General features: G+C 40.2%; 1 protein-coding gene and 1 long non-coding RNA gene across 2 annotated transcripts; both read right to left on the bottom strand.

The window, feature by feature from the left end:
* Positions 1–777: 777 nt before the first annotated feature.
* Positions 778–12,814, bottom strand: LOC143137585 (uncharacterized). Its single transcript, XM_076297835.1, has 6 exons — positions 12,687–12,814; positions 9,791–9,925; positions 2,442–2,897; positions 1,750–1,887; positions 1,599–1,643; positions 778–1,432 (listed from the first exon to the last, which is right to left on the bottom strand). Exons 3-6 carry the CDS (start codon positions 2,893–2,895, stop codon positions 1,152–1,154), a joined length of 918 nt encoding a protein of 305 aa, XP_076153950.1. The 5' UTR covers positions 2,896–2,897; positions 9,791–9,925; positions 12,687–12,814; the 3' UTR covers positions 778–1,151.
* A 148-nt stretch (positions 12,815–12,962) lies between these two features.
* On the bottom strand, positions 12,963–20,911 carry LOC143137586 (uncharacterized). Its single transcript, XR_012990026.1, has 3 exons — positions 20,772–20,911; positions 16,485–16,589; positions 12,963–14,619 (listed from the first exon to the last, which is right to left on the bottom strand). It is a non-coding gene; the product is annotated as an uncharacterized LOC143137586 (long non-coding RNA).
* Positions 20,912–26,346: the final 5,435 nt, after the last annotated feature.

Raw genomic sequence — 26,346 nt, 5'->3', positions numbered from 1 at the left:
AGTGTTTAAATTGAACTTTTTTTCTTCTGGTCCTTATCTGAAATAGATTTTTAAAAATCAATAATTATCGATATCAACTGATAATGAAACACTTATATCGTGATACAGTTTTCAGCCATATCACCTAGCCCTATCGTGAAGTTGGTAATGGATATTCCCACAGGTGTTGTTCGGCTGTAGGCGCAGGCAACAACAGCCGTGGGTGGGAATATCCATTACCAATCCCACGATCACGAGTGCTATATTGTTTAAATAATGAACTTGGAACATTTATGCATATGCATTATGTTTTGGGACTGCAACATTGTTTTTTTGGTAATTAATTGGCTGTGCTGAACCCTATGCTATACCTGATGAATTTTGAAAGCAGACAGCTGTTTTACTCCAGAAAGAAAAACTGCCAAAAAATGTATCCTTACCTATTGGAATTTCCAGCCTGGGCCAATGGCTGGAAAAGATCACTGAATTTTTCCCATTGGAGGAAATTACAAGTGAACGTCATTGCAGACTGCAATGTTCCACATCCATGTGGTCCTCAGTGTTGGAATATGTAGAGAACAGGAAGTAACATTCAATAATTGTTTATGAGCTGATGGGGTGGATTCATTTTTCCTATTTTATTTGATGTTCGTTATTTTATGTTTTTTTTAACAGCTAACGGGCATTGTTAGGCGTGTATTAGTGTGTCCAGTACACACATAGGAGAGAGAGATAGCTTTGGTAACATTGTTTGAAAAAAAATGGAAGCAAATTCAAGCCTTTATTTTTTCACAAATTGAACTGATTTATTTATTGGGGATACAGCATGTGGAGTGATATTGCTATATTGTAAGGCAGATACAAAAGAAAAATGCTCTGCCAAAAAAGACCAACATTTTTCAATCTGTATTGTTTTTACTAGAATCATATAGCCAAAGAAACACATACCCTAATGAGCTATATGAACATAATACAACAAAAAGTTGCTCGACACTTTAGTTACATTTTACACTAGTAAATGGCATAAAGCTCAAAATTATATGTTATATAAAGATATCTGGTCATGTACTAACACCACAATTCTACATTTCAAGGTAATTGCTAGCTAAGTTGGTTTCCACTAAACAACTGAATTAGTTGTAATGGTCTGCCAATAAACTGGACTGAGGTGTTTACAACAAACCAAGCTCCTTACAGAGATTAGGCTCCTTTTGTTTAAGATGAGACAGAAATATCTCACAAGCCAGTTCACCCTTTTTCCTCAGCATATCAACCAGACAGGTCACCTGGTTATACGACACATCCTTACTCATGATCACACTCCTCTCCCTGTCTGAAATCACAGGGCCCTGAGTTGGGTCAGAGGTGGGGCTCTGAAGAAGATCCAGCAGATCTATCAGCAAGGTATCTGGAATCCTGTTTATGAGACCGCATCGAGCCTTAAACACTTGTTCTGTGGGGAGATAATTATGACTTTAATTATGAGTTTAAAGTCCTGCCACAGGAGCCACAATACTGAGCTATATTTTCATGGTTATAACTGGACAGTGAAATTTCAGGTCTTATTTATCACAGATCTGATTTGTCTCTCAGTTGTTGGCTCTCGCCCCACTCCATACCTGTGGCTTTATGTGAAGATGCTGCAGATGTCTGACTCGCAGCATCTGTGTAGAAGAAATTTAACAGTAATCCAATTTTTACAGCAGTTGATATTTACAAACAAGCTTTTGAAATTCTTGTAATTATGTACTAATACAGAAGGGTACTTACCTGCTCTCATAGCATCTCTGAGATCCTGCAGGACTTTTTGGATGGTGGCCACCTGGTCCTGTAAAATGTTGACATTCTGGGCAGTGCTGTCCACCACGTCATGCACAGCTTTTACTCCATCCCTGGTTTCCTCCAGCACTGTGTAGGATGAATTGACTTGAATATGAAATCTGTCACAACAGTGAAATATGTTACAGTGTTCTTTTTTAACCAACCCAGACATTTCCAGCTAACCCCATATAGTAAAAATGTGATTATTCTCAGATAGTATATTATCACCTAATATCTATATTTTCTTACAGAGTGTGGAAATACTCCAACATGCTCATGGCAATTACAGCTGCTACCTAGCATACTTTCACGAGAAATAGTGCCACAGAAACATATCCAAGACACCCCCCAGACCTTCCTGTTTCCTGTTTGTATCTGCACCGAGCCCCACATGCAAAAGGTGATGAGAAGTTTCAAAAACTCTCAATACACCAACCACCCAGACCCACACATACACTTTTGCTCTTTGTTTTTCTTTTTTTTTTTTGAGGGGGGGGGGATTTTTGTGGGCATACTATAAGATTACAGGGGTCCAGTTCATGATTGTTATTCAATATCTAATTGATTTGAGTAAAAACATCTGGCAAATCATTAAATGAAACTGTAAGCCTCTGAAGCCTCTGCATGTAAAGATACCTTACATTTCTTCCATTCCTGCAGATCAATCTCCAAGTCTTCATAATTCTCCTCGCGAATCCTTTTGCCATCAAACACTTGTTTTAGAGTCTTCCGGTTTTCCACTAGCAGGCACATAACAAGTTGATTTGCTGCCAGTGTGAGGTGCTCGTTCACCTGTTCGAAATCCTCCTTCAAGTTTTGTGCATTGAATATCTTCTTTAATTGATGGGTTTCATCATACTTTTTCATTAGCGCCTCTGCTTCATCCAGTACTATGTTGAATAAATCATAGGCATTCTTCACAACCTTTTCGTCCACACCCTGGTTGGCCAAATCCTCCAGCGGTATTGCCACAGCCTTTACACGTTCTGCCAGACGTGCACAGCTTTTCTTGTTGTTCTTCACCTGCTTTAACTGGTCATAAATGGCCAGTCCTTTCTTAACAATGCCTAAAATGGTTGCTGATACTGTTTCCATAGCTGCAAGTCATCAGAGAGTGAAAGAGAGAGACAAATGAAGAGAAGAGATGGATATGCTTTTACTTTCAATGTCTTAAGAAGTGCCACCTTCTGGTCTTAAAATGTCACAATATGGAATTTTACAATCTCAAAAGACAGATAAATGTTCACTTTTTGTAGGCTAGTTGTTTTTACCAATGGCTCAAAACACAAATAAACTTTTAACAACAATGCCACTAAATTCTTAACATTTACATTCAGTGACAGCCAGGCATGGAATTTCATAATTTTAGGGACAAGGCCACATGGCCCTCAGTTGGGCATATTTGGCGGGGGGCACAAAGGCATCAGGGCACTAAGGCCAAAGTAAAATATACAGTAGGCTACATAAAAATGACCAAAGTTGTATTTAGCCTATCCACAGAAGTAGACCTGCATCACTGTGTGAATCAACATGAAACATGATATATTACATATAATAATATTTACATATATAGAATATATTTAACATGTATTTTCTATTTGGCCTATTATGAAATCATGTATTGAACAATTTAAGCACATCTCAGCTTTGAGATACTCAAATAGCCTACGTGCATGCTTAGCATTGTTCATGCTTAGCATCGTCTAACATTGTTTAAAAGCTGAGAAAAAGCTCTTTCATGGGATGTGATGTCTGTTTGTAGTTCAACAGAGAAGAATGGGTGAATTTGGACGCACTTTCTTTCTTGCTGTGCACTGCTGTGTCACTTTCTCCACTACGTAAAAGACTACATTAATTTGCACTGTGAATGCTTTGATTATTTTGACAGGCCATAGGCTAAATAAAAATTGCTATTAGTCGGACGCAAAGAAGAATATTGAAAGAAGGGTGGCACCAAGGCCACAGTGGCCTGTGAACCTCCGATTTTCAAAGGGGCATCACAGCCAACGCAAGGAGCAACGGCCATGGCCATCGTGGCCGTTGTGAAATTCCAACCCTGGTGACAGCTCTACCAAGGCAGTATAGCAAACTAGAGGGAGCTTATCCACAAAAAGCAAAGCATTGTTATTGCTTATGCTTATTGTTTGATTTCTGTTGGGTCTGACTGGTTGTACTGGTTCTGTTGACTGAGGTTCAAACACAGTCACTTCCTGTTCATGACCTCCCACACCAGCGCCAGAACGATTTTAAGGCTATTTCGCATAGGCTACTGAATGGTGCTATTTCACACGCATTATAGCGACCCCCACTGTTAATAGACGATTGGCGTAGCCTACAGTGGACTAGGGCTGTCAAAATTGCTCAAAAATGCCGTTCGAATTTTCCCTCTAAAATAAACACATGTATTCGAATATATTGGAATATCTAGGCTATATTATTTGCGCATTATGTCTGTGACACGCATCATGTCATCTGTTTTTAACTTTTTGGAAACTTTTGAAATAACTGAAAGGAGATAAATATTTTTCGTTAGTTTTGGAAGTTTATTTTTACGTAGCTTACAATGGCCAGTTCCGACAAAACCGAAATTACTCCTTTTGAAACAATGAGTGAGCAGGCAGCGCGTTTGTATGGTTATATTGCTTGACAGGGGGGATCCCAAGCTTTCAGCCATAAGGCTACTTTGAGAACATTTCCTAATTCACCCGACACTGATATTCAAAATGTTGAAAACTATTTCGGCATAGCCTATAAGCAGTTTAATTAAATGTAATGTTAGTTGTAAACAAACGGGCTACTTGGCTTGGCCTCACAGATGCGCTCGTGCCTTAGATGTCAAGAAAAATCTTCACAATATAGGCCTATTAACTGACTGCCTGATTCACGTTGGCTGGGGGGCAGGGGGAGCCATCAGACATTTTGGTCAGGGGTCTATGAATTGTTAATCCGGCCCTGCCCCCAACAAATGGGACAGCTTAAAAGAAGTCGAGAGGACTCCTAACTCACTAAGACCTATTCACAAACCTATTTTCAAAGTGATGCTTTGAAATCCTATGCGGCTACAGGAGCTTCCAATCGCGAGGAAGCAATATTGCATTGTAGGCATAACATGCAATAACGCCACCAACAACAACCAAAACTAGGCTACTCATTGTCAACATGTAAATTAAATGTAACGTTATTGTGAATCAAATTAAAATGTTCTCCTCTTTACAAACGTAGGCATAGGCATAGTGACAGATTAATTTAATAATGTTACAAAGATACTGCATCAATCCGTATCATTAGGCTACTAGGCTATTTGTTTTGCCTTACTCTTGATTCATTTAGGCTAGGTCTTTTTATTCAGTTATTCATCATCTTCCGTCCTTGTGTAGCACACACATTCTCAGACCTGTCACCTGTCACTCATCTGGTAAGGGAGGTGTTTGGAATCATTCCTGCGTTACAATCATCAGCCAATCAAGGTGGTCACTTCAGTCAAGCTTGTGCATGAGTAATGACGTCATCCATAGCAACGAAGACTCACTCTTAGTTTAGGAGTTGTCATTTTTCCTTACTAAGAGTAGGTCTGAAAGGCTTTGTGAATAACTTAACTAGATGTACCGCAGAGCGGTACAAAATATGACCGCCGCCCAGTCCAGCACATTTTTTCCACAAAAATAAATCACGCTGAAAGGCCTATATGATTCTAACTGTCTCACTAAATTGCATTATCCACACTCAGTTCTCACTGATATTTGCTAGACAACAAGTACCAAAACATGATTAGTTCATAGATTTCACATGTAAAATTCATTTTACACAACCCTACCTCCATCTTGCCTGTTAATAATTCTGAGAAATTCTTGAATTGTTTGCATGTGTGCATGTACATGTTTATGTTATGTGTGTGTGTGTGTGTGTGTGTGTGTGTGTGCGTGCTTGTGTGTGTGCCTGCGTATGTGCCTGTGCATGCAAGCGTACATATGTCTACTGTGTGAGTATGTGTCATACGTATGATTACTGTGAATGTATGTGTGTGTGTGTGTGTATCCGTTTGTGCACATGTGTGCACATGAAATGGGTTAACATGACCCCTGGAGGCAAACATACGGAAAAAAATGGTCATCCTAGTCCCTTCAGTTCTCAAGATATTCTCCTTTCGGGGGGTCCAGTCCAGCAGGGGGGCAACAGATCAAAACGAAAAACAACAGTTCCATGCTATCCATGTGGGGTTACATGCCCACCAAGTTTTGTGTACCCCGGTCTTTCAGTGTCCCGGGAATCCTTGTTGGTGTACGTCACTAAATGTACACATACATTATTTTATTGTAAGGCCCCCCATGAACGAAAGTACACAAAACTTGGCATGCATTCGGAGGGTGTCATAATGATCCTACACTTTTAATTTTGTGCAGTTTTGACCTTGTCAGCCAGAGATATTATGATGAAAACACCTAATTTTTTGCTTTTTAATTTTTAACTAGGTGGTGCTATACATGAAATAAGTGGTAATGGGATGGGTTGACATGCCCCCTTAAGACCAACATACATAAAAAAGGTGGACTTCCTAGGCCCTACGGTTCTCTAGATATTCACAGAAAACTGTCTCCGGCCACCTACAGGCCAGTTGGTGTATAGTAACATAAATTAATTTATTGTGTGGCCCCCCATGAACGGAATTCCACAAAACTTGGCGTGCATACAGAGGGTGTCATAATGATCCTACACTTCCAATTTCGTGCAGTTTTGACTATGTTAGGTCACAGATACCTGTGATTACAACACCTCATTTTTACTTTTTTGTGTTTAACTAGGTGGCGCTATACATGAAATGAGTGGTTATGGAATGGGTTGACATGGCCCTTTGAGATCAACATACAAAAAAAATGGTCCTCCTAAACCCTACGGTTCTCGAGATATTCACAGAAAACTGTGTCTGCCCTATCCTCCTTTCGGGGTGTCCAGTCCAGCGGGGGGGGGGGGGGGGCTACAGATCAAAATGAAAAATGATGGTTCCATGCTATCCATGTGGGGTTACATGCCCACCAAGTTTCGTGTACCCCGGTCTTTCAGTGTCCCGAGAATCATTGACGAAAATTTGGGCATGCGAAAAAGAAAAAAAAAAAAAGTAAAAAAATCTGACTAAACCTTCGCTGCGCGGCGGTCATAATAAGAGAAACTCCTAGCTAAAATATTTTATTGCTATTTAGGAGTACTCCTAGTGGTAAGATAAAAGGCTTTGTAAATATGGCCCCTGGTGTCTAACCCAATGCATAGCCCATTTACACAAAATAATGGTTGAATATTGCTGATGATCATTGTTATTATGACCGCCGCGCAGCGAAGCGGCGGTCATATAGGTTTAGTCAGATTTTTTTTTTTAGATGTTTTCATCACAATATCTCTGGCTGATCATGGTCAAAACTGAAAACTGCACAAAATTGAAAGTGTAGGATCATTATGACACCCTCCGAATGCATGCCAAGTTTTGTGAACTTTCGTTCATGGGGGGCCTTACAATAAAATAACTAGATGTACCGCAGAGCGGTACAAAATATGACCGCCGCCCAGTCCAGCACATTTTTTCCACAAAAATAAATCACGCTGAAAGGCCTATATGATTCTGTCTCACTAAATTGCATTAGCCACACTCAATTCTCACTGGTATCTGCTAGACAACAAGTACCAAAACATGATTAGTTCATAGATTTCACATTTAAAATTAATTTTATACAACCCCACCCCCATCTTGCCTGTTCATAATTCTGAGAAATTCTTGAATTGTGTGCATGTGTGCGTGTACACGTTTATGTTTATGTGTGTGGGTGTGTGGGTGTGTGTGTGCGTGCTTGTGTGTTTGCCTGCGTATGTGTGTTTGTGCATGTGCATGCATGCGTACATATGTCTACTGTGTGAGTATGTGTCATACGTATGATTACTGTGAATGTATGTGTGTGCGTGTGTATCTGTTTGTGCACATGTGTGCACATGGAATGGGTTAACATGACCCCTGGAGGCAAACAAACAGAAAAAATTGGTCATCCTAGGCCCTACGGTTCTCAAGATATTCACAGAAAACTGTGTCTGCCCTACCCTCCTTTCGGGGTGTCCAGTACATGTTAAATAGAGATGATAGGCCTACTCTTAGTTATCTCCTTTGCAGCAGAACTAACTTGAACGTTATGCTACTAGCCTACTGTGCGGCCCGCCGGCCAATTTTCAAAACCCAATGTGGCCCTTGAGCCAAAATGTTTGCCCACCCCTGCATTAGGCCAACTAAAGCTAGCCTACATGTATGCTGATAGTTAGTTTCTCACATTTTGTTTTAGCAAGTAGAATGAATGATGGAAGTAATGCATCACATTAATTATTTTATTCAAGATGGTTAAATGCCTAAATCCTATCCACTATTTTGGCTATTGTTTGAAGCCAAGATGCCCACTGAAAAGAGGCGGATTCAGGAAAGGGAGAGACAATTCAGGGAGGCAGCAAAGGGCAGCACATCACTGCAGGGTTGGCTGTGAAAAAGCCAACCAGCAGGTGAGACAGAAACTTTCTGTGATAAAGATGACATGACACTGTGTAAGCGAATTGATTAATTAATCAGACTCATATTTTAGCCTACTAATGGCAATGTTTCATAATTACATTACATTTAAGATAAGGAGCAGTCACAAGCCTCCAGAACATGTGAGGAAAATGTGGACCAGGAGGAGGCACATATAGGGCAGGTAGGCCTAAGTGATGATCACCAAATATGAGATGAGAGGACCATGCTAGAAAGTACAGGGTTAAAGAGCTGCATGCTAAATAATTGTAATCTAAAAAAACATAGGCTATCATTTAAAAGATCTTGCCTGAGCAGAACATAAATACCACTAGTGGGCATTAAAATAATAATGATAATGGCAATAACAATAATATGTAATTGGTCAGATGATGAGCCCACATTTGGAGAAACCTATCAGTGACTTGATAGGATATTGATAGGGATATTGATGTTGGTGATTTTCATGACTCAAGTCATGTTTTTCTGTGTTATTAGTTAAGGTGATTGAGTGCTGTATTTCAGTGTTTTACTTCTATATATATATAGAAGTGTATATATATTTTGATAAAGACCCTGTTATTCTCAGTCCTTCATATAGCCCGTGAGATTTTTTTTTTTTTTTTTTTTTTTGGGGGGGGGGGTGCCCTTTTTTCAGGTCAGAGCAACTGCCCCTCAAAATTCCTGTGCACGTCCCTGATAGAGACGTTACAATAAATTAGCGTTTGCGATTGACAATGTTGTGATAAGTAGGCTATAACACTAACTTTGCAAAGTTAACTTGAATGCATCAATTTTGAACAAAGTTGTGTAGGCTACACCGCGCCAGTTGAAGTCTGCATGAACAGTTCTTGCACAAGACACTGTTTTGATTTGCGTAGTTGCGTTACCCCCCAACACTGACAATAACGTAGACAGCAAATTAAGATATTTTTTCGTTTTGTGGAGCGGCATCGGTAGGCTATCAAAAGCAGATTTTGATTTTCGTTACCACTGTGCAGCCAAGCCTTAAGCCATACCCTAGTAGCCTAAATCGAGGTAATGTTTAATTATGCCTGATTTATTTTGTTATTGAATTCGTAGGCTGGGATTCCTCTCGGCAACAATTATGTTTAAAGGTAAGGTAAGGGGGCGGCAGGCAGGCTACTGACAGAGCGATGTACAGTGGCAGAGCGACACACAGTGGCTGAAAGTGGTACTAAAGTTTCACGCAGCTTCACGCCGCGTAATGCGCAACTGAAGTGGCCATTTCAAAGTAATGCCCACTGTAGGCCTACACCATTTTACATTACTAAATCAGAAACTGGAAGTAGGCTATGTTGGCACTGCAAAATCAGGAAGAATGCAGGAAAACTTTTTCACTCTATTCTGCATTCTGCATTCATAGACAGTACATAAAGACAACAGGTCTTCTAAAAGCAAATAGAGTTAAGTGAAGTGGCAAATAGCCAGCCTTACCTTATGGCTTGAGGTGTCTGTGCTGTCTTTTGAGGTCAGATGAAAGTTTGAATTTTGTTTCAGACTTATCTTGCCTCTGGCTGTCGATGTGGCTTTCGTCTTTTTGTTCACACAGAACCACTCCCAGGTTTCTTCCTGCGGGAACTTTATATTAGTCCTCCCCCTCAGTGTCAAAGCAGATAAGACATGAAACCTATAATTCCAGCCAGTGGCGATTCTAGACATTTTTAACAAGGGTGGCACTAGTGAGGCACTGATTAATTCAAGGGTGGCATGAGGCAAAACATCCAGATAAACAGGCTCGAGATGTGAAATTAGCACAAATAGCCTACATTAGGGAAACCAGGCACCAAACGCCATACTCATAAATTGAAGGACAGAAAACACAAATACCTTACTCTTAAATAAAATTTCAAATGTATTTGAATAAAATGCAAATACAAATAACCAAACATATTAAAGTTAATTATCTGTCACTGGGCTATGCTGTGCTAAAACAGATTCCATCATGGGGATATTAAAATATATTCCATTCTATTCTATTCTATTAAATGAAACAAATATACTCATCCAAGACATTTTCCCACACAATAACTTATACTATCTATGGCCATCTATTTTTGTAGCTGTTAAAATAATTTGACCTGGGGGCACTGTGGCGCAGCAGGCTACAGCGCTCATCCCATATACAGGTCCGAGTGCCCACCGGGGCCCAGGTTCGAATCTGACCTGCAGTCATTTCCCGATCCCACCCCATCTCTCTCTCCCACTTGCTTCCTGTCACTCTCCACTGTCTGAATAAAGGCAAAAAAGCCCAAAAATATACTTAATAATAATAATAATTTGACCTGCTTTTTTGTCTATTTGTTTATTTCTTTATTATTTAATATTCTATTGATATTATTGTTATTATTACTATTTTGACTAATATTGAGGATCATATTGGCCTATGAGGGTCCAGGGATGCTGTTTAACATACCATTTTAACACAGTTTAGGAGGGACAGTAATACCTGCATATCACTTAACTACTTGACAGTACCCTGCATCAGGGCCAGCCCTAGGTAGCACTGCAGCCAACAGAGTGTACTGTAGCTGCCTGGCTGCTCTAGCTTTTGGCAGGGATGGCCAAAAATACGTCAATGTATTTTAAAATAAAATATCAATTACCCTAATTTTAAATGTATCAAAATAAACTATAAAATACATAGCTTCACCATGTATCAGAATCAACTGTATTTTTCTATTTTGAAAGTACCAAACATACTCTTTAAAAGGAGCATGATATCACTTTGCAAACCTTCCATATCTATCTAATCTATTCCTTCATCAGTACACTGACTCTGTTGATTAAGTGGACAGAGTCAGTTTTTCTCTGCCTACGAGACATGCCATGAACCTGCAAACAGTCAACAGATCAACTATGCTGACCTGCCTGTTACATCTCATCGCCTAAACACTGTATCAGAGATGCACTCAAAAAGTCACAACTGAACTTGTCAAGCGGTACAAAGTGGAGACAAGTCTCTGACATTGTCGATGCATGCCCAGATTGAATAACAAACATATAATTAAATTCTGTGGGAAACACTGGTGTGTGTGAGCAAGTCTGGGCAAATTATTAATTGAATAAAATGTTCAACGTTTTTCTTTAGGCAATACATGGGGCAACTTGTTGCAGGGCAACCACATGGTTCCATGTGTTCGAATTGGATGACTTAAGTTCTCAAGAAACTTGAGGTTGGTATAAGGGAGTATATTGTGTGTTTTAACTTTATGAAGAACGGCTCGGCCAAAAAAAAAGAGAAAAAAGTATGCCAGATGGCCAGTCCAGCCCTGCGTTCAGGAATTATTTAAGCAAAAGTGGAACGTGCTCAATGTTTCATTTATCCCTCCTGATCGGGACAAATAAAACAGGCATGGGGGACGAAAGAAACATAGTTTAGCCTGAGCTATGTAAACTTCCCATAATATCAATATTTTACAACACATGCTTGACTGGTTGAATGGTCATACATGTCATCAGAACATCGCTACCTGTAGCCTAGATGCAAAGAGTGTTTATGAGTAAGCTTGATGAACCATAAATGAAAAGCTGTCTTAACATTACATTAGGACATTATTGCCATTAAACGCTTTTACAAAATATAGGCCTAGCCTACAGTTAACACTTAATGACCTAGCAAATGTCGGCGACTTAAATGTGTGATTAGATAAATAGGCACTGGCAGATGCAATAGGTAAATATATATCTTTGCGTGTTAGCACAAGCAATAGCTTGTAGGCCAATAAAGGAAAGCGTGTTTGCCACTTACATTTCTGACGTCTGACACTTCAAACTGCTGCAAGTGCATCAAGAAAGGTCCCGCCTTAGACCATGTTGATGGCCAATCGTAGACTAGGACTTGGGGTGGCACCTGGGGTGGCCAATCGAATCTCAAGGGTGGCCTGTGCCCCTGTACCCCTCTGGCTCTGTCCCTGACATCCGCTCTTCCTCCATGAAGAAGCGACTCGGAGCTCAAACACACGCGACAGCACTTTACCTCAGGAAAGCCACCTTGCCTCACTGTGAAACAGTACAGCCTTTTGGTCAGCTCCCATCTCCTTGTGCATCTCCCAAGTGCAGAGAATAGGCGCGTTTTTAAGGGCCGGGTCTTGATGAAATTCACTCACAACCTCGTTCAAAATCTCATTCAGATCTAGACTAACTAAGCTGCCTTGACACGAGCGCTTCCCTATGAATAACACAGTGCGTCCATTGCACATCGGGTGCTACCTGGCCCTAGGCTACAGGGGGGGAGGTGGTTACAGTTACTAAACCACAAAACATGAAATGACACAATAAAATCAAGTAAAACCAGCACTGGGTTTTTTTCAGTGCATAAAAGTGTACTTACGTTAAGATACGCTGACCTCCGCTGTGTCTGTCTGTACCCAGTCTGTTCGTTATATACACCATGAAACCTACGGCCACACCCACAACATATTGTTTTACTTTTGTATTGGCTGCTATCAGATGAATGCCCTCCTTCTTTCAATGTCATGTGCCACCTTCTTGTAATTCAGATGATTTATGGTTAAGGTTATGGGATTTTGCAGATGCTTTTGTCCAAAGTGTCACGACCACTGGGCTCGTACAGCGGTAGTGACATGAAAGGAGACCACACCGATGCTACAATTTAACAATAAAGGTTTATTAAATAAATAAAGGAAAATCAGTTAATGTAATGATTAACAAAATATGTAGTGTCCATCAGTATATGAAGGGTAGTGTAAGCAAAAGGTATGTGCGGAGCGAGACTGTAGCCAGCCGCGCAGACGGACGGCCGGAACAGGAGAGAGAGCGTGAGCAGCCAGGAAGGCCTCTTTTAATAGGCCTCGTAGCCACCAATTACTCTACACGGCCAGGTAACAGCTCCACCTGTAGGTCTGGGACAGACAGACAGACAAAAGGGCGGGCCGCACCACAGCACGGGAAAGCCGGGCGTGACAAAAGCGACTTACAAATAAAAGCAATTCAATAGATAAAATTAACAGTGAACAGTTAAAATGTTGGTAAGACTACATTAAGGAAAATAGGATACTCATTTGACATCCTTCTCCATACCACTGTGCTGAAGGAGTGTGTGTGTGTCGTACCATCGTAGAAACTGTTATGGCGTGGGTGTGTGTGTGTGTGTGTCGTACCATTGTAGAAACGGTTATGGTGTGTGTATGTGTGTCTGCGCTGTGTGTGTGTGTGTGTGTGTGTGTGTCTGCGCTGGGCGTGTGTGTGTGTGTGTGTGTGTGTGTGTGTGTGTGTCGTACCATCGTAGAAACGGTTATGGCGTGGGTGTGTGTGTGTGTGTGTCGTACCATTGTAGAAACGGTTATGGCGTGGGTGTGTGTGTGTGTGTGTGTGTGTCGTACCATTGTAGAAACGGTTATGGCGTGGGTGTGTGTGTATGTGTGTCTGCGCTGTGTGTGTGTGTGTCTCTGCGCTGGGCGTGTGTGTGTGTGTGTGTGTGTCTTGTATCATCATAGAAGCACACCTCTAGGTCTGCACTGGGTGTGTGTGTGTGTGTGTGTGTGTGTGTGTGTGTGTGTGTGTTTTGTTTATGTAAAGCACATTGAATGACCTCTGTGTATGAAATGCGCTATATAAATAAACTTGACTTGACTTGACTTGTGTGTGTGTGTGTACTACACTGTGTTGATGTGAAATCTGCATTAAAGTAAAATGTGAAATATGTGCCGGTATATTTTATTTTTGTGTGTCGATCACTTTTTTAGATTTTTGATATTTAGCCAGCACCAGCTGTAGGCTAAACCATATTTTGGGATTTGAGGACCCTGTTGGTAGCATATGTTGCATATTGCAACATTTCTAGGTTGCCATCATGCAAATTAATGAAAATATCACGTTATAATGTAAAAATATGCTTTTGTGAGATCACATTAAAATAATTTATCATGAAATTACCTAAACCATTTTAACATGTCACATACACAAGGGTTGAGACAGAGACTCCCTTGATTTCGGTGCCTAATGCTGAACTGTAGTCAATAAACAGAATTCCTCCAGTGGATGAGGGCAGTGAGCAATACTGTGGTGATGGCATCCTCCGTAGACCTGTTCTTCCTGTAAGCAATCTGATTAGGGGGCACTGGTGGCACTGGCACCATAATACATACCATAATACATATCAAAACTAGGGGGGTGCTGAGGTGTAACTGGCTGCCTGCAGTACATATTCGGGCCAAGGTGACCTGGGTACGAGTCTGATCTGAGACATTTCCAGATCCCACCTCTCTCTCTCCCACTTCCTTCATGTCACTCTCTTCACTGTCCTGTTGGATTGAAGGCATACATGTATCAAGTCAAGTCTTTTACATTTTCCATTTAAGGACGTTAGTTTGCTTCTCTTCACCACTGGTTATGTTTTAAAGCATGAGGACACTACTTGCATGGAAAGTGGCAGGTTGGAAATGTCCATATCAGCTGCCCTGCATGAAAACTAGTTTAAGTGGCATGTCTTATGCCTTCCTGATATTTCACTCTGGTATGGACATTTGGTAACACTTTACTTGACGGTATCTACGTAAGAGTGACATGACATGTGTCTAACCCCAACCCTAACTTGTCATGACAAAAACCAAATGACACTTGACAGAAGCGAGTGATGGAAACGTTATGTCATAAATGTTTATGACTTGTTTATAATGTTTGACACATTCATGACAGTGTCATGTCACTCTTATGTAGATATCGCCAAGTAAAGTGTAACCGGACATTTTTATACTTTACTTAAAGCTGTTACAGACATATCACTGTAAAACTGATATATATATCAGATAAGGTATTATTCCATCTTGTGAAATAACTAAGCATGAGTTGGTAAAATGCATCAGCTGGAGTAGTTATGAGTATGTTGGTTGTAATGCATTATGTGAAATTATCTGAGATTTTTTGCCTATAATGATATAATTTAGTATAACCAAGGTATAATACATTAGAGAAACAGGCCATGATGCATTTTGAACGTTGCTATGCTTGTTCGTAAATGTAACATTATCATAGTAATTATAATGACTTATGATCACATTTTATTGATTTTTATTTATTGTTATGAATGCATGCATAAATCATTAGGCTATAGTGATGACCTTCATAGAAAATGTTACCATAACACTTAATATCATCTTATAATTTGCACAAACAGACAAACAAGTGTTCATAATAACAGCTGTATAATAGGGCATATTACTACATCTTAACACTTTATGACTGCAGTCATGTCTACTTAAATAGATGTGTGTCAGTTGCTAAAATGTATTACAAAACTTTACAAACATTTATAAATGTGTGTGTATATAACAATGGACATTTGGCTAAAGTAAAGTTTTATCAAGACATGTCTGCAATTTCATTTCACCTGAAATGCAGCCCTACGGGTTTTCTTTGAAGTAGAAACTAAATTTGTTGATGATCCAAATGAAAGACGCAATATTTCTGCACTGACGCCACCCTAGAGGCTTTTGGGATGAATCATGTCTGTAGTCACTCTCTCTCTCGTTTGCCAAGACAACACCCACAGCTTTTAATAACTTGACAGTGAGCAGTCAATCATCAGTGTCAGATTTGCAATGACTTGTGGTGATAAGAGTGGATGTTGGATGACACCCAACATTGGCAGCTGTAGAAGAGCTGTATGAACAGCAATATTGCAGGGATGGCATCTCAGGATGATAGATTTTACCCAAAATGGCTGGGTTTTCTTGAAAGAAGATTTAGGTATTTGATACAGTATATGATGGCTATCCCACAATTGCATTGTGGAAGAATGTAAATGTGAAATTCTAAGTATATTTTCGTGACATTTCGCCTTTATGTGGATAGGACAGACGAGTGGCAGGAAGTGGTAGCTACAGTATTTCATGGCTATCCCACAATAGCATTGCTGTGCATCAGACGCATAGACAGAAACTTGAACTTAAAGGACAATTCCCGTATTTAGCACTTTGAGTCCCTTTTCTGGTTTGTAGGGATGAACTAGAGTGGTAGACACCGAAATTTTGACGATGGGTCCTGTCTCGACTTTCTGACTTGTTTTGAATCGCCTTTGACTGGCTGGCTATGGGCATGCACAAACATGCCAAAAAACAACCCTTAAAGGAACACGCCACCCAAAATCAGTAGTAATATATGTTCTTACCTTAACTTTCACGAGTTGAGTCGTACCTCTCCCGCGTCGGTATGTGCACTCAAACGCTCTGGCGCGCGGCGCGAATGTGTTAGCATGTTGCTATGCTAGCGGGCTCTGCCGTGGCCGTAGAGAGAGTAAGATGGCATTAATCAAACACATCCACGTTTTCCCTACTTAAATACAGTTGCACAAGTAGTTGATTAAACATGTTAGGGCACACAACAAACGTGACGATTTTCCAAGCGAATAAACAGGAGAACTACAATGTCTGGCGCAATAGCACTTGGGAGTACTTCGACCTAGGTAGTAATATTAATTAACACCTAATTGTAGATCCTATCCACCACAGAGTTTAGAATCCATGCTTGATCGACCCCTCAGCCTCCCCCTCCCCTCTGAGTGAGAGAGAAGCACACACACTAGAGATGCGCTGATGGGCTATTATTTCAACCATAACTGCATAGCAAAACTTAATCCATCCATCAGCAAAGTTTTTTGACCAATTTTCAAAACTGCACCTGCCCGCCATCTGTATATGGTATATGGGATGTTTTTAATGTAGCCTATATGGGATGCGGCGCTGCTGACGTGAGGCTAGAAAGCTCTTGCCTGTTCTTTCTAGAAAGACTGATCCAATGCAGCAAATATATTAAAAGGCTAAAGTCCTACATTGGCTATATTGTAGCCTATATCCCCAGAATATCAGCAGCAAACTCAGTCTCTGTCTCGCAAAACAGTCTCCAAATAAAACGCACATCGGCCTGTTGCCTAGCCTATTCTGTGTGCCAATATAGCCTATCGTCCAGAATGCTTGATTGCATTGCATTCTTCACATTTTTAGCTACATTTTCATGTACCACATCAGCGTTTTTGTTCAGTGAAACATTCAAAAATCACACTGTATTATCTACGGTCACAATATACATGTAGCCAACGACTCGTCAGCCCCTGTACTGTGCTAGCGACTTTCATACTGGATGCCTACTATTATTGCCTTGCCTGTGTTGTAGCCTACGGCTCGTCAGCCCCTGTACTGTGCTAGCAACTTTCACACTGGATGCGCAATACTACTGCCTTGCCCTACTAAACCTCTATCATTGTGTCTGGCCACCACCAGCGTGCATTATAGCCTGAGACCCTGTCGTGGAAAATTAACCACTTTCTCGAACCTCCAATCTCAATAAGCTCTCTGATGTCAAAGGACCCGAAGGAGAACACCAAGACGAGAGATGCTGAAGACTGTTGATTCTTTATTTGCCGTCTTGCAGTGAAGATTCTAACAGCGTCAGGACTGGACCGTCAGGCAAGAGAGCGATGGGTAACAGCTGCTTCCCCGATGAGATCTGATCTGAATGTGCCTGCGCTCTACCTTTTATGCTTCTAAGGGCCTGGGAGATGTCTCTTTCTCCTAAGAACCCAGACCCCTTTTTTAGCCAATCAGAACGTTTCTCGATGCCGCATGACGCAGTCCACCTCACGGTGATCACAGAATTCTTAGTTTACCCACCTCTTATTTTACCACTACACCCCTGCTTCTAATCATTGGGAAAACACTTCTATTCAAAATGCACAACACATCTGTAATTGGTCATACCCACACACATACCTGAAATCACTTACAATGACTTATGGTGGAGTGGATGTTGGATGACACCCAACATTGGCAGCTGTAGAAGAGCTGTATGAACAGTAATATTGCAGGGATGGCATCTCAGGATGATAGATTTTACCCAAAATGGCTGGGCTTTCTTGAAAGAAGATTTAGGTATTTGATACAGTATATGATGGCTATCCCACAATTGCATTGTGGAAGAATGTAAATGTGAAATTCTAAGTATATTTTCGTGACATTTCGCCTTTATGTGGATAGGACAGACGAGTGGCAGGAAGTGAATGGGAGAGGGAAGTGGGATGGGACTGGGAAATGACTTTTTAGATGCTTTCAAATGAGCTTTTAACCTGTTCATTACATGCAGAAATAGCATCCTGAACTGTCCTTGACTGTTAATGAATGAACAGCGGGTTTTCAACCAGGCCAGTTGCTGCTCAAACTTTACAACTCTTAAGACACACAGGATCAGATGGTGTAGCTTAGAGCATGTTTCTTCAGCAATGTTCAGACTCGTGTAGTAGTATTTCAAAGAGAAAATTAATTTATTTTATTTTATTTTTGTACCTTTTTTTTATAAACTATAACTAAACAGGAGTAGGGATTTTATTTATCTATCTTATAAACTACCACCACAACAGGTCAGAAAAAGTGTTGCTCTTATCTCCATGCTCTAACCCAGTGTTTCAAAAACTTCACAGACCACCTCTAAAAAAAAAAAACACAGTAGACCAACTTTAAAAGTATATTACACAGTAGGCCTACTCACTGAACCACCTTGCTAATTGTCTTTGCACCTTGCTTATTGTGTCAGAGGATTCATATGATTTAAACTGGCGTAGCTTACATAGGCAGTGTTGCAGAACCTATTTACATACAAATTGGTTCAATATTGAGAAAAAAAAATCTATATTATATTTTACCACGTCTGCTCGCGGACCACCAGTGGTCCCCGGACCACACTTTGGGAAAGACTGCTCTTTATGATGTTTTTCTTTCCAGAACTATTGTCCATTAGACCAGACCTGTACATTGAGGACTTTTTTCTTTCCACATTGTGAAGTACACTAGTTTTTTTTCAATGTCTTACACACAAAATCTTTGCATATTACACAATTTTTAAACATGTGAGTCACTCAAACACCATTTCCCCAGACCAAATCTGCAAAACCATACACCAATTCTGTCAGGCCCTGTGGACTATTTTCCAATGTAGTGACTTTCATTTGCCACTAGATGGCCACATTTGTACTTTTGTGTTATTCCATATTTTGTCATGTCTTAAAGTTTTTCCTAAATGTAGTTTTTTCTGAATGGTTAAATACAAACGTGATTCTTATAGCACAATTTCTAAAACTATTAATACTTATAGCAAAACCACTCACTGAGTTTGCAAAACTAAAAGCACAAACACTGCTTTGCACTCAGTTTGCAATTTTGTAACACACACTTTGCACAACTGTAGGCACAATTCACTGCACAACACTCTTTTTGCGGAACTGTAAACATGAAGTTTATGAAGTTTATGAAGTTTACTTTATTTGGTATCAGAACTAATATGGTGGTAATTAGCCTAGGCTATTTAGTAATGTCATTAAAGCGTTCAAATTGGCAATCACTTTTGCTAATTAAAAGCTGGCAAAGAATTTGCCTCTAAATGGCTAAGATCTATAAATGGATAAGCATGGTGGTGTCCAGTAAGCGACCACCTAGGCCTATGGCAGCGATCCAACGTGTCCTTGCATTAAATCAAAAACGCCGTGTAGTCCATGTCGCTCCATAGCTCTTTTTTGTTGCTGTTGCACAAGTTATTCCGAAAGCTGGAAAACGGTGTCACCTTGCGCAAGCTCACCTCGTCCAGCAAAACTTCAAGTTCCACTGACGAGAAGCTTGGTGCCCTTTTTTTACGTTGCTTCCCCACCATACTGTATCTAAATCTCTCTGTTCATTGTAGATAGGTTGCTTTTTATTGAAAACATTAACCAATGGCATTTTTTTAATTTGAACCTTGAATTTCCCCTGGGGATCAATAAAGTATCTATCTATCTATCAATACCGCATTAAACAGAAGTAACTGCAGCTGCTTGCCAATCAATTATAATTGTAAGGTACCTTACCATTCATATAAAAGTGTATTACATCATTTTAAGAAGTTGTTAAACCCATGTCAAGAAGCGGCACAAGTGGCACAACGGGATAAGGAGGGTGGATGATTAGCGAGGGATAGGCCTACCCGGTTAGTCCACCAGTCACAACATATTGTGTGAACATATTACTGACAATTTGATAATTTAGTTAATAGTTTATATTTTACTGATTACTTGAACTATGTTAAAATAAATCTTAACGCCGTCATGCACCTTCACGTGAAGTAGAAAATCGATTCCTGAGCAATCGATGTCAACTAATTCAGCACCTTCACTTGGGACAGCGCCTTTGTAACGTCGAACGTAAGAGGCAGCGTGTTAAGAAGCTTCATAAGGGACACTTCGGGGAACACACTTAGGAACATAAACAACTTTGGTAAGATATATCTTTTGAGTCTTCTTAGCGTGCTACAAGTGAGCGTTATCGGGGAACCGGCCCCTGGTTGTTTACTTGACAATTCACAAGAAAAGTCACATCACCCCACATATACGTGAAGGGGGATTTTAAATTGTAAAGAGAATCCATGTAGGCTACTGTACCATTTGTTGTGGCGTGAATGACATATCCATCTCCAACATATACTGCCCAGTGCTGGAATGTTCCTCTGTCGATCTCAATCAGGTCCCCTGGCTCCTGCATGTGAAACATGTAATATTAGCACACTTTTTCAAAGCAAAAACATCTGAAAATGCTAAAGTATATTGTCAAAATAAAGGCCAACTTCACAATATTGCCAAACAAAAAAATATTCTGGGCCCTCAGTAATTACTTTTAATGTATGGTAGTGGTAGACTCTGATTCCACTTTTTTTTGTTTTACCATTTTTTGTTCATTCTTTGTTTCTGTTCCACTGCTTCAGCATGTTACATCATTGAACATGTAAAATGCATATTAAATTAAATTAAATGACATTAAATTAAAATGTATGTATTGGAAATGTATGTATGTATGACTTAGATCTTCAACTGAATTGAAATAGGCCTAACTAAATTATTCAAAGAGATGTTTTCATTCAAGCCTAATATTATAAAGTAAAACTCCATAAGTTGGTATGCATGATTACAAAGGTTTAACTTTATCTTACCGCCATCTGTGAAGTCGGATATCAGTTGTTGTCTGAAAATACCAGGCCATGTTGTTCACAAAACTGTTGTTTCTGAGTGCATGTAATCATGAACAATGTGTTGTTTCTGGATTTTTAATTATTATAGGAATATCGACATTTCTGTTAAGTTTATCCTTGAGCAACTGGTATCAAAAGCAATTAGTTTCCAACAAAAATGTTTGTGGATTTTCATTGGATAGATTGGTACCTTATATGTCACTCATATGATCCTTTACTATGAATGAGCTTTACCTTTACAAGCACCCTATCTCCACTTGCAGCTGATCCCACAAATGGACCTCAATGACCCAGTATGTTCCACATTTATTCTAATTAAAAAATGTTGTGTAGAAATGTGGATGAAAGTGTACTTACAACAAGCTAGGCTGACTTCGGCTGTGTCTGTGATACTGTGCAGTCAGTTCATTATATACAGTATGAAACCTATGACCACACCCACATACTGTTTTGCTTTTGTGATGAGCCTGTGTTGGCTGCTTTCAGATTCTTTCAGATGAATGGCCCTCCTTCTTTCTGTGTCATGTGCCACCTTCTTGTAACTCTGATGATTTACTAATGTGGAATCTGCATTAAAGTAAAATACAAAATCTGTATATTTTATATTTGTATGTAAATCCCTTTTTAATGAGATCTATGGTGTTTTGGGGCCCCGCCATTGACTTCAAGGCAGTGCTGCCTGGAAGGTGCTGTTAGTCAAGAGTTATGATTAGGATTAGGAAATTAGAATTAAATTTTTATTTTAGTGTGTAGTTGGTTTTACTATTGACAGCTCTGGTCATGTGACAATTTACTCAAAACATTTGACACACATTTCATTGAAACACTGTATTGTTTCAATATTTACTGAAAGAGTATTGGGATATTCCCCAGTTACAGTTTTAGAGGCTTATAAGTACATTTTTTTTTCGGTCACAATTGTGACCGATGGGGTGAAATGGGTTAAGACTCCTTTCACAAACTCTTACTCAGCTGTATATCCTCTGATTTTATTATTTACCTATATCTAGGCAATATTTGTAACATTTATCTTGTATTTGGCCTGTTATGAAATCATGAAGAACATGAATGTAGACCTTGCTGCAGATTACATTTTTAATTTAACCGGAATACTCTGGAACGGCTTACTGTACAGGGGACTGCTTTACACCTTTGTGTTCGGTAAGGTCTGCTGTTTATTCTGATATATGGTTTGTCATGTGTTGAACGAAGGCTTCGTGAAGTATTCCACCGAGATGAATGGGTAGGGAGATGGGTGTAGCACCTTATGTAGACGTTATGATTAAATGTAATTATATTATTTACTTTTCTCGCGAACCGTTCACCACAGCAATTATCGGCTAACATTGTTTAAAAGCTGAGAAAAAGCTCTTTCATGTAATGTGATACATGTGCCTGTGTGACGAGTAGGCTTAGCGATTGAGTATTTCAACTGAGAAGAATGGGTGAATTTGGACGCACTTTCTGTCTTGCCATGCGCTCATTGCGTCATTTTCTCCACTGTGTAAGACTGAATTAGTTTGTGCTGTGATGCTAAGATTATTTTGACAGGCTATAGGCTAAATAAAAATCCCTATTAAACGGACGCAAAGCAGAATATTGAAAGAAGGGGGCACCAAGGCCAACAAGGGGCAAAGACGTGGCCGCCGTGAAATTTCATTTTGATTTTTTTATATGAACATAAAAAAATGCGTTGGTCTCGAGGACTCGGTCTGAAATTACAAGTCCTTCTCCTCCCACTGTTGTCCGAGACCGAGTCAAGACCGAGTCTTTGAAGGAACAAGTCCGAGTCGCAGAAATCGGTCTCGAGACCGGACTCGAGTCCGAGACCGGACTCGAGTACTACATCACTGCCATCAAGCTTTAAATGATGCCAAACAGATTTTCAGTATATCTAGTCAACACCATATTTTGGGATTTGAGGGTTCTGTTGCCAGCACATGTTGCACGTTACATACTTGCATATGCATATGTTGCATATTGCTATCATGCAAATTAATGAAAACATATGAAAATGTCACATTACAACAGTAAAAACATCTTATCCTCCAATATATTTTATCATGAAATAAAGTGAACATTATACATGTTGGGTGGGCTCTAACATTGTCAGTTATGTGGATGAGCTGAATGAACCAGAACACTATAATTGTATGTGACTCCAAGGATGATACCTGAAAACAGCTCTTCCCAGAAATGGCAGGGCTTTCTTGAAAGAAGATGTAGGTGTTACTGTACTAGGCTGCATAGTTGTATCAAACAGCATTCCCCTAGTGGGTGAGGGCAGTGCTGTGGTGTTGGCATCCTCCGACCTCGGCAGACCTGCTTTTCCTAAATAACTACCTGAACCGTGGCACCGAGGATGACGTAATTTTCATGGTATGTTGGTCTCAAGAGTCTGCATCAACCTAGCCCATAACCACTCATTTGTGATTTGCCTGTGATTGTTCTTAGCTAACCAATCAAGGAGTAAGTGACGTCATGTAGAGCGATTAAGTACATCATCTCTTAAATATAAATATAAGACATCTTTACAGTATGTATATAAATACAAAATTGTACAATAAAAATAAGTATAAGTAAGTAAGAAAATATACTCTTTTGATCCCGTGAGGGAAATTTGGTCTCTGCATTTATCCCAATCTGTGAATTAGTGAAACACACACAGCACACAGTGAACACACAGTGAGGTGAAGCACACACTAATCCCGGCGCAGTGAGCTGCCTGCTACAGCGGTGCTCGGGGAGCAGTGAGGGGTTAGGTGCCTTGCTCAAGGGCACTTCAGCCATTCCTATTGGTCGAGTTTCGAACCGACAACCCTCCCATTACAAGTCCGAAGCGCTAACCAGTAGGTCACGGCTGCCCCAAAATCTTGCTCACTGGATGAAAAAGTATCAAAACCCTCCAAAGTCTGTTCAAGTGCTGCACATATCACATCCACCACAAAACAAAAAAAAAAAAGCAGAGGAGAAGACAAATCACCATACAAAGTTTGGTGAACTAAGTTCACAGAGGAATAAGTTAAGGTACAACACGTATCCTCAACTGTAAAGAAACAAAAATAACAGTCAGAGACAACATAAACAGTCAGATACAGTAGGCTACAGTATCATCTGGAATAACAATGTCTTAAGATCTAACTCTTCATTTACAGTAATCCATGGGGCGCAATAGTATTAAGGGCATATGTGAAAAGTTTTGCGTTGTAGAAGTAGGCGTTCATGATTTCCACCTGTGGCTGTTGCACTTTCTCAATGCCACTAGCGTAGGGAACTTATGTCCTGCTTTTGAGTAGTCTACTATGTCCTGCTTATTTTCACCAAGTTTTACTCTGCACCTGCACTGTTGGATGTGCGTGCACTCTCTGCAACAACCAAATATTTCATTTGTTTTAAGTTTTCAACAATACAGATCAACAACACTGCCCGACAGTTTCAATCAATATGCAGGGGCAACGCTAGCCTGGCTAACGCCAAACCTCATCTCAATGAGATGGGGTTTGGGAACTACATGTACATTTTCTCGTATTTGAAACGTGGCTTACGAATGCCCAGAGCCGTTATTGGGCACTACGAATGTCTATCAAATGCGTCTGTACACATGGCCCTGGGCAGATCCGATAGTTTTAAGGGTAAGGCTATTTGCACCCCTGGTACAATTAGCAGTGTATGCTATTCGTACCCTGGTGCATAAGAAGTGAATTCTATTCGTACCCCGGTGCACACAGCAATGTGTCCTATTAGTACCCCATCTGGTACAAATATCAATGTATGTTATTCGTACCCCACTGTAAAAAAATATTAGTTGATTCAACTTAAAAACGCGTGTAACCTGGTTGCCTTGGAATTTTGAGTTAATTGAAAATAATACAATAAGTTAACTAAATGAGGCAAATAAGTTGTGTCAACTTGAGATGGCTAGTTGATCTGACAAATATGACCTGTTCCATCAACTAAGGAGTCATTGTTGACACAACATTCTATTTAGTGGATGCAACTTAAATTATGCATCATGTCAACTAACCTAGTTGAGTTGAGTCAACTCAAGTTGTCATTAACTTAACAACATAGAAGTCGTACTGACTAGTATTTTGAATTTGTATTGACCAAACATTTTACTTAATACAACAAGCTTTATGAAGTTGATCTAACTTTTCCACAAAAGTAACCTGGTTGCCTTGAAAATGTAAGTTTTCCTAACTCTTGCTTAAGTGAACATGACAAATGCCCTTTGCTATGCATTGTTTTAACCAAACTGGTTTGTAAAATATATACTCTGGGGAGAGAAGATGCAGAGGATGCAGCTGGCCACCACCATCACTTCCTGGATTATGGACTACATCTCAGATAGGCCACAGTTTGTTCGGCTGGGGGGCTGTGTGTCTGAGCGGGTGGTCAGTAGTACAGGAGCACCTCAGGGGACTGTGCTATGCCCTTTCCTTTTCACACTCTACACCTCTGACTTCCAATACAACTCTGGGTCTTGCCATCTGCAGAAGTTCTCAGATGACTCTGCATTGGTGGGGTGTGTTAAGGGGAGGGGGGGGGGGGTAGAAACAGAGTACCGGCAGACGGTGGATTGCTTTGTGGAGTGGTGTGTCAGCAACCACCTGCTCTTGAATGTGGCCAAAACCAAAGAGATGGTGGTGGACTTTAGCAGGAACAGGACAAAGCCAAACACCCTCAGTGTCCTGGGGGAAGAGGTGGAGGTGGTGGAGAACTATAAATATCTGGGGGTTCACATAGACAATAAACTGGACTGGAAGCATAACACTGAGGCTGTCTACAAGAAGGGTCAAAGCAGGCTCTATATCTTGAGGAAGCTTAAGTCTTTTAATGTGTGCACTAAGATGTTACGAATGTTTTATCAGTCTGTGGTAGCAAGTGCAATTTTCTTTGCTGTCATCTGCTGGAGTAGCAGTATCAGGGCCAGTGACTCAACAGACTGAACAAACTGATTAGGAAAGCAGGCTCTGTGCTGGGGACTACTC

Source organism: Alosa pseudoharengus, unplaced genomic scaffold (assembly GCF_046254945.1).
Source record: "Alosa pseudoharengus isolate Yale_2024_CS ecotype anadromous, Long Island Sound unplaced genomic scaffold, YU_APseudo_1.1 YU_APseudo_1.1_scf_21, whole genome shotgun sequence".
In the NCBI taxonomy this organism is placed as follows: domain Eukaryota; kingdom Metazoa; phylum Chordata; class Actinopteri; order Clupeiformes; family Clupeidae; genus Alosa; species Alosa pseudoharengus.
The sequence above is the reverse complement of the archived record's forward strand: the minus strand, read 5'-3'. Positions and strand labels throughout refer to the sequence as shown.

Bases quoted from the DNA above. Each gene is read 5' to 3' on its own strand.
- LOC143137585 (XM_076297835.1), bottom strand. From the start codon at position 2,895: ATGGAAACAGTATCAGCAACCATTTTAGGCATTGTTAAGAAAGGACTG. The intron at 1,644-1,749 runs GTAAGTACCCTT...TCTTCTACACAG, and splicing joins CAGAGATGCTATGAGAGCAG to ATGCTGCGAGTCAGACATCT. The intron at 1,433-1,598 runs GTATGGAGTGGG...ATCTCCCCACAG, and splicing joins ATCTTCACATAAAGCCACAG to AACAAGTGTTTAAGGCTCGA.